Source organism: Vigna radiata, chromosome 2 (genome assembly GCF_000741045.1).
Source record: "Vigna radiata var. radiata cultivar VC1973A chromosome 2, Vradiata_ver6, whole genome shotgun sequence".
Taxonomy (NCBI): Eukaryota; Viridiplantae; Streptophyta; class Magnoliopsida; order Fabales; family Fabaceae; genus Vigna; species Vigna radiata.
Genome location: NC_028352.1, coordinates 18,272,282 through 18,281,375, shown reverse-complemented (window position 1 = coordinate 18,281,375; position 9,094 = coordinate 18,272,282). Strand labels below are relative to the sequence as shown.

Sequence of the window (9,094 nt, the reverse complement as noted above, 5' to 3'; positions counted from 1 at the left end):
GAAAAGGATGGTGAGATGGATGATGTACAAGTTGGTGATTGGAGTTCAACACAAGAAAGTGATGGTGAGATGGATAATGAGGATGGGTTAGTAGACATAGATGTTCAGTGTGATGTAAGTGAAAGTTGTAGTGATTTGGAGGTTGAGGTTGAACCTTTTCTACCTGGTTCTGATTCTGATATGGATGAACACGACATTGATGATTCTAGTTGGTTCAATGATGATTGGCAATCTGAGGAATTAATTTCTCCTCACAATAGTGATGAAGACAGTGAACACGAAGGGTATGGGAATTTTGCCACATTTACTCAACCAAAAAATATGGTTGATTTTAACTAGGAAGTGGGAACTTACTTCATGAATAAAGAAGACATCCTTGATGCCATCAAAAGTTATGCAATTGAGAATGGGAAAAATTTGAAACTTGTCAAGAATGATAGAAAACGAATAAGGGTTAGATGCTTGGGTTCAAAAGGAGAATGCCGATGGGTGGCATATTTTGGTTTCATGGGTGCGGTTAATTCATGGCAACTGAGGACTGTGGTTGACAGTCATACATGTAGTAGGGAACACAAGGTTCGACTATTCAATGCGAAATGGCTGAGTAGAAAACTGGAAAAAATAGTGAGAGAGAATCCTAATGTCAAGGGAGTTGATATTAGAGACAAAATTTCTAGGAAATGGAATATAGCCATATCTAAGAATATGGCTTATACGGCCAAAACATACGCATCAGACAAAGTGGCAGGTTCCTTCACTGAGCAATATACTAGAATAGTTGATTATGCAAATGAGTTATTAGCAAGAAGCGTTGGGTCTACAATCAAGGTAAAAGTTGAGGCTTATGATGGGAATGAGGGGAAAGTAATATTCCAGAGGTTTTATGCATGCCTAAAAGCATGCAAAAATAGCTTTCATTCATGCTGGCCAATCATTGGTCTTGATGGAGCCTTCTTGAAAGGCAGACATCATGGTGATCTATTAACTGTTGTGGCCCGAGATGCAAACGACCAAATGTTGCCATTGGCGTATGCAATTGTTGAAGTTGAAAACAAGGACACGTGGACATGGCTTCTGGAGCTATTGATTGAAGACTTAGGTGGTCCAGATGTGTGTTCTGGACTAACTGTCATGTCAGATCAACAAAAGGTAGTTTCCGTTTTAGTTCTTGTCTTTTCTCTTACACAAATAACTTCTTCATCTAATGAACCATATGAATGATAGGGTTTAAGATATGCTGTAGAAGATGTTATTCCTAGAGTTGCACAAAGATTTTGTGTAAGGCATTTATATGCCAACTTCAGGAAAAAATTCCCTGGAAAAAACTTGAAAAGGCTCATGTGGAGGGCAGCTACAACAACCCATCCACAACAGTGGGATACTGAGATAAGACGTATGAAAGAGGTTAATGAAGATGCTTTTAAACATCTGATGTCCATTCCTCCAAGGTTTGTCATTCTTACTTAATATTACTTATCAAATTATCTAACACAACACTTTTTTTCATATTATCTAAGTTAAATATTGTTTTCCTTGAAGGTTTTGGTCAAGATCAAGGTTCACAACCACAACTCAAAGTGATACCTTGGTAAATAACATGTCAGAAGCTTTTAATAGCGTTCTGGTAAATACAAGGACCAAACCAATTATTACAATGTTGGAGGACATCAGATTGTACATGATGAAGAGATGGGCAGCTAATAGGTCAAGGGTGACCTCTTTTAAATCAGCAAATTGTCCTAAAATTCTGAGTAGATTACAGAAGGATGCACTACAAACAAAGAACTGGGTTCCCAGGTATCCAAAACTATTACATTTGTATGTACTTGTTTATGTTTACCCAGATATCATATAATTAATGGTTGTTTATGTTGACAGCTGGTCTGCACAGAAACGTTTTGAGATCAGACATGTGTCCCAAAGTGGGGACAACTTTATGGTGGATATAGATAAATATACATGTTCCTACAGGAAGTGGAGCATCAGTGGAATTCCTTGTGTGCATGCATTGACAGCAATGAAGTTTCTGAACCTAAATGCAGAAGACTATCTACCTGTATGGTTTAAAAAGTCAACCTATGAAGAGATGTATTCCTCCATTATATACCCCATTAATGGAAAACATCTATGGGAGGTCACTCAATGTCCAGATGTCTTGCCTCTACCAAAAAGACAGTTGCCTGGTCGTCCTAAGAAGAAAAGGAGATTAGAGCAATGGAAGTTGAAGAAAAGTACTACCAAAATGTCTAAAGGGGGCTTACTCAAGAGATGTACCATCTGTAGGGAAGTGGGACACAACAAAAGAAATTGCCCAAAACGAACCCAAGGGCAGCAAGAGGGAGAACCCAGCACATTGCCTCAGGGTCAACCAGATGGAGCAGATACACAAACAACTTGATGTTTAACATATTTTGTAATAGGCCACATTTTCATGGTAGAATATGTAATAGGCCACATATTGATGTTACCATATTTTGATGTTTACCAGATTTTGATGTTTACAACACTTTGATGTTTTAGTGGTTCCATATGTAATAGGGCACTTGAAGAATGGTTCATGTAATAGCTCATATTATCCTATACATTGCTGGCTGTATGAACAATGAATGATTACCTTTTGGTATTTATATAAAAATCTCTGTTTCAGTTGTCAAATTCCCTTGCCTATTTTACTTCTGTATTCGGATTGATATATATCAATTGAAGTTACTGTGTTACTTCTTTAATCAGGTACCAATAAACAACTTTGATAAATGATGTTTTATCAGGTGCCAATAGTCTAAACTCATGCTTTCCAAAATATCATTTTCATTAAACATATCAAGCAGTACAATAAACATCTTAAACATCTGAAGCAGTACATCTTCAGAGCACAAAACATTAACATTACCCAAAACCTACAACTAATAATACCATAACAGACCAACTAAGTACAATAACATGACCAAATCCTGCAACTAATACCAAAACAAACCAACTAAGTACATTGTACTGACCAAAACCTACATCTACATACGTTATCAAACCCTTCCCATGAGCATTGCAATTATAATCATGTTCATTATAAAGACAACACTAACAACCACAACCAAATATTTCATCCAACTTTGAAGACCCATCACAACTTTCTGCACATCAAAGCTCTGCTTAACACCTTGGTTTTCAAAAGTCTTCACCAACCTCTCATTATTTGCTTCCAACACCTCACAGCTAACACTTTCTTCAACTCCCCAATCAGTAAACCACTTGAAGAAGTTGCATCCTCCATTTTCACTCCCCATCTTATACCTAAGGCAACCCCAGAACAGTTTCCCTCGATTCTTCGTCGTTTTTGCAGTCCTCAACACAGTCTTCTCTCCACAATGGCAGATCAGCGGTGCATCTTTCTTGTTCCAACCTCCATCTCCTTGAGAGCTCGAAGCAGAACGGAGATGCTTTCTTCCGCATGCATTGCAAGTTGAAGAGCAATACGAATGACCCATGGACATTGTTACGTCTTGTACTGTAGAACTTCCCTCTTCAACACCGATGAACCCTAAATATGTCGAGCTGGGTCTCCTACTTCAGAACTTAAACTCACAATTTCATTCTTCAAATGCTTTACCAATTATAAATCTAATTAACGTTTTTAATGAATGGATTATCACGCCACGTATCACTCAGTTTTGAGACACGTTTCTTATGATTTTTAATGGTTAACACGTCCTCCATCCACATATGCACAGATTTAACACTGTTACTCAATTTTAACGGCAGGGGTTATTTTGAATGAAATTAGTACTTTTAAGGACCTAATTAAAAAGTTTTATAAAAAAGAAAACCAAAATGAGAAGACCTTACGAAAATAGATACATCTAAGTGGTTTTAACCTTATGTTTTTCATTAGCCGTAATATTGTTTTATATCACACACATAACTTCATAGCTTTTAGTTGAAGATAAGTAAGCAAGATTGCGGAACAAAATCATATTCATATTCTCCGTGAAAAATTAAATAATAGAATTTTAGTTAAAAACAATGTCATGGATTAGTTTGTGATTTTCTTTTGCTCTTTTTTATTTTTTAAATTTTGTTTTATTTTTTCTTAATTTTTAAAACTTTTATTGTTATTTTCAATTCAATCCCTACATTTTATATATTTTTTTTCAATTTAATTCCAGTTTTTTTTAAAATAAGAAATTTTTTCTCTTTCTAAATTAAGACTAAATTTAATTTTTTTATATAATATATTAATATTTTTATTAACATTGACATTTTTATTAACTAGTATGTTTGGAATTATTTTGTAATTAACTCTAATAATTATAATAATTTGAATAAAATATACAAATTAAGAAAAACTAAAAAAATAAATAAAAAAATAAACTAAAAAAAATATAAAAAGTATCATGGACTGACATGTTTCATACGCTATTCACATGTCGCTAATTCGACATTATCAAAAACACTTATTTCAACAAAATTAACAAAAATTTGATTGAAAAAAAAAAAAACCAATATCACAAGTTAAAAAAAAATTGAGTTTAGCCTAAACTTTTTGTTTAATAAATATAGTGGAAGAGATTAAAAGATTTAATTTTATTTATTGAAAAAACATGTAAATATATAAAATTTAACAAGAAAATTTTTATAATATTTCTTAAATGTAAATTAGTAATTTATATATATTTAAATAGAACATAAATGGAAGAAATGAAAAAAAAAAACAATTATAACAAAAGTAAATTGTCATCGCTTTGATATATTTAAATTCAAGCAATACGCATAAGTAAATGATTTTTTTATTTTATTTTGAGATTAATAACATATTAAAAAAAATTAACATAATTATTGAAAGAAAGTTAAGCTTCAAAGGTCAATATTAATAAGACAATGATTTCTTATGTGTCTGACAATTGAAACATTGCTTGGAGCAATCTTGGTATTTTGATGTCTATTTTAATCTTAATTTTTGAGAATTTTGAATAAATTTTGAATCTTCAACTGGTTGTAATTTTGGATTTATAAACAATAAACTTCACGTCTAATTTTACAAATAAAATTTTGTAGGCTTTATTTACTTCATCTAGTAAAGTGAGTAGGTTAAGTTTCTATATTTTCTCACAATTAAATTACCTCTCTTCTATTTTCGCAATAAATTATCAAGTTGGATGAACCTCCCTTAAGTTGATAATTATAAAAATGTTTAAAGAATAAGTTTGATGTATTATTTTAAAGAGTAGGTTAATATATATATATATATATATATATATATATATATATATATATATATTATATAAAAGGGTCTTATAATTTCTCGTGTATTAGAGGAACGATAAGTGCATAAATTATAATAATGATTAAATTATAACCAACACAATATTTGATTACTTAATATTTACTAATAGAATATTTGACATATCTTAATATCCCTACTCAAGTTGGTGCATGGATATCACACATTCACAACTTGAATAGAGACTCATTAAACAATATGATTGACATTCCTTTAGTAAGAACATCAGCCAACTACAATTCTGATCTTACGAAAAGAAAGGAAATTATTTGAGTTTCAAGCTTCTCTTTGATAAAATGTCTATCAATCTTCACATGCTTTGTTCTATCATGTTGCACACGATTGTGAGCAATTATTATAGCTGACGTATTGCCACAATACAAACTCATAGCTTTATTTGGTTTAAAGCCCAAATCTGATAGCACATTTTTAATCCATAAAAGTTCACATGCACCTAGTGCCATGCCTCTGAATTCTGCTTCAGCACTAGATCTTGCCACGATAGGCTGTTTTTTACTCTCCAAGTTACAAGATTCCCTCGTACAAAAGTAAAGTATCCATAGCTAGATCTTCCATGATTTGAGAACAAAATTCCTTTTCCAGTAGTGGACTTCAAATATCTCAAAATTCTCTCAACAACATTTATATGACGCTTTAGTGAGTAATGCATAAATTGACTAACAACATTCACTACATAGGTAATATATGGACGTGTATGAGACAAATAAATTAATTTTCCTATCGGCCTTTGGTATCTTTCTTTGTCTATGCTTGCTAAATTTGAGCATTGAAAGATTTTATAATTTTGTTCAATTGGTGTATTAACTGGTTTACTCCCAAGTAGCTCAATTTTCGATAATAAGTCAATAATATATTTTCTTTCACATAGGAAAATACCATATTTTGATCTAGCTACTTCAACATCCAAAAAATATTTGAGGTTTCCAAGTTATTTCATCTTAAATTCAGATGCAAGGTATTGTTGTAAACTAGAAATCTCATCCTGGTCATTTCCTATAACAATCATGCCATCTAGATATATAATCAAATTTGTAAGTTTTTTCTTTTCCTCCCTTCAAAAATAAGGTGTGATCAAAGTTACTTACTCTATAGCCAAAAGCCTTCATAGACTTGGTAAACCTTCCAAACCATGCTCTTTGGGATTGTTTTAATCCATATAGAGCCTTCTTTAATTTGCAAACCTTCATTTCAATTGAATCTGTCATGCCTAGTGGAGAATCCACATAAATTGTTGGAAAACAGGTAGCCTTTGTTTCAACAGCAAGAAGGGGGGGGGTTGAATTGGTGAGGTTTCAAAATCAGAGTCTTTTTAAAAATTTTTCGCAAAGTATTATCCTTTTCAAAGTTTCTTGAATCACAAAGAATGAAAATTTTAGTTACAGCAGAAAATACTAAGTAGATTACACAAACAATAAAGTCGACTGAATGTAAAAGAGTAGGGATAGAAAATTCAAACGCAGATTTTTATATTGGTTCGGCCTCAATGCCTACATCCAGTGTCCTTCCACAATCCGGAAGCAAATGCACTATAACGGTCAAGGTTTTTACAACAAGGCTTTTATAGAGACCTCCACGTCAAAATATATAACACCTCTCTAACCCTCTAACCAAAATATAGGCAATACAAACAACAAAGATCTGCAGCAAGATATCTCCTCTTCTGCAATCTTCAACCCACTTTGAACAATCCTCAAAGTGTCCAGACTCCACGAGTCAACCCCCTATAATCACAGCAGGTACAACAACAACAATCTTTACAAAGATTGAGAGAAATCTTGATCAGCAAGCAAGCACCGCAATGTGCAGAGTATGATAAGCCAGTATGCACAAAAATATTTCTCCTTCAAAGATAGATCACCACGGTTTTCTTGATGAGTTCTTGGAGTAAATTCTCAGAGATCAGGATCTGTAAATCACAAATGAAAGTGTTAGATTATCCAAAGTCTCTATGATCAACTGAGGCACGTCTATATATAGTTTTCTATAAATCAGACGCTCCTGTAGTCGACTAAGCTACTAATACAGTCGACTGTCCTCAGACAAATATAACAGTTAAGTCAAATAATAGCAGTCAACAACTAACAAACTGATTTTGCATTTAATACAATTGACTATCATCAATTCAATAACTAACTTTTGAAATATAGTTGTTACTGTTCATAACATAACAGAATTTCAAACAAAACAACTAACTAAGTCGGATCCACTACACATGTAGTCGACTTAGGCATGTCAGCACCGTTTGAAAAACTTTTCAATGCAAAATCACTCACAGCACTACTTTTGAAAGTCTGTGCATGGTCACGAGTCTTAGTCGACTTACTTCATAATGAAGTCGACTTAAAACTTACAGTCATGCCACACAATATAAGTTCATAAAAGTGCATGTGGTTTTCTTCAGCAAAAACATATGTAATGCAGTCATAAATGATGTAACAAATATAAACTCAGATAATGTGCATTCACATATTAAAATCAACACAAAACATGTTCAATAAGATATCAATCATTAAGCAACAGAACATGTAACACATAACAAAACATGTGTTATTAATAATGTGTTGTCATCGTCAAAAACCAGAGTGAATAAAGCACTGTGAGATTAAGGTTAGCTAAACCAATGCTTTCCTTATCAACAATCTCAACATAAATTTCTTCTGAAATTTCTCCATGTAGGAAAACATTTTTCACATCAAATTGTAAAATAGGCCAATCTTGGGTTGTTACTAGCGAAAGAATTATTCTCACAGTGTTGAGCTTGGCTACCGGTGCAAACGTCTCTTGGTAATCTACACCACAAGTGTGAGTGTAACCTTTATCCAAAAGTCGTCCTTTATACCTTTTAATAGTTCCATCAACTTTATGCTTAATTGTAAATACCCATTTGCAACCCATAATTTTCTTTTCTCTTGGTAAGGACACAAGATCCCAATTGTTGTTTTTTTTTCTAAAGTTGTCATCTCATTAACCATTGCTCTGGTCCATCTAAGATATGCCAAAGCTTCCTGTATATTACTAGAAATAGAAATTAAAGATAATTGAGATACAAATGATGCATATGATATTGATAACCTGTGAGATGACACATATTTACTAATGAGGTCTTTAACTTTGGCTTGGAGGTCTGGTTCATATTTAATTGGAGGTTGACCACGGTTAGAACGGGGTGGAAGATTATATTGAACAGTAGTAAACTCAGTGTTTGGTGTGTTGGTGGTCTCACGCAGACAAGAATCAATTTCATGATCGGTTTCATCTAAATTAGTATTATCAAGGATAGGACTAAGAGAAACAATTTCATGATTAATTTCATCTACATTAGTATTATCAGAGATAGGTGTTGACGGATTAGCAAGTGTACCAAATCGTACAAGTAATATAAATGGTAAGACCAAGTATCGTTTTTCCCAAGAGACTCGTATGACTTTCTCTTTCGCGTGAATTAAAATAATAAGACTTGAAAAATAAAATTTAATAAATTGGATTTGAGGATAAAAATATTAACATACAAAATAAATGTTGATTCAATTGACAAGTGAAAACAATGGATGGATGTATGTTGTTGGGTACTAACAATTTCATATATTCCACTCTCTCTTACATACTACCCTTGATTATTAGATTGATTAAATTGTTATGCGATTTTCTTAGCCTCCCCTTAACCCGATCCCTCGGCGAAAAGGGCCTAATATAAATTACCGGCTTGCTATCCCTAGTCTCCCCTAGTAATTAATACCGCCTTATAAACAGAAGTTAGCGCAATTGATCGTCCTACCCCTATCCCTAGGTGGTATTGCA

At 33.0% G+C, this 9,094-nt stretch overlaps 2 protein-coding genes across 2 annotated transcripts; one reads left to right on the top strand and one right to left on the bottom strand.

Annotated features, from left to right (window-relative positions):
• Window positions 1-357: 357 nt before the first annotated feature.
• On the top strand, window positions 358-2,398 carry LOC106752824. Its single transcript, XM_022776468.1, has 4 exons — window positions 358-1,149; window positions 1,225-1,448; window positions 1,540-1,797; window positions 1,879-2,398. The coding sequence occupies exons 1-4, from the start codon at window positions 358-360 to the stop codon at window positions 2,396-2,398; spliced, it is 1,794 nt and encodes a 597-aa protein (XP_022632189.1).
• A 622-nt stretch (window positions 2,399-3,020) lies between these two features.
• LOC106752816 lies at window positions 3,021-3,488 on the bottom strand. Its single transcript, XM_014634590.1, has one exon. It carries the CDS (start codon window positions 3,486-3,488, stop codon window positions 3,021-3,023), a length of 468 nt encoding a protein of 155 aa, XP_014490076.1.
• Window positions 3,489-9,094: the final 5,606 nt, after the last annotated feature.

Excerpts from the sequence above, each read along its gene's own strand:
- LOC106752824 (XM_022776468.1), top strand. The coding sequence starts at position 358 with ATGAATAAAGAAGACATCCTTGATGCCATCAAAAGTTATGCAATTGAG. Across the intron at positions 1,150-1,224 it reads TCATGTCAGATCAACAAAAG|GGTTTAAGATATGCTGTAGA; the intron begins GTAGTTTCCGTT and ends TATGAATGATAG. Across the intron at positions 1,449-1,539 it reads CTGATGTCCATTCCTCCAAG|GTTTTGGTCAAGATCAAGGT; the intron begins GTTTGTCATTCT and ends TTTTCCTTGAAG.
- LOC106752816 (XM_014634590.1), bottom strand. The coding sequence starts at position 3,488 with ATGTCCATGGGTCATTCGTATTGCTCTTCAACTTGCAATGCATGCGGA.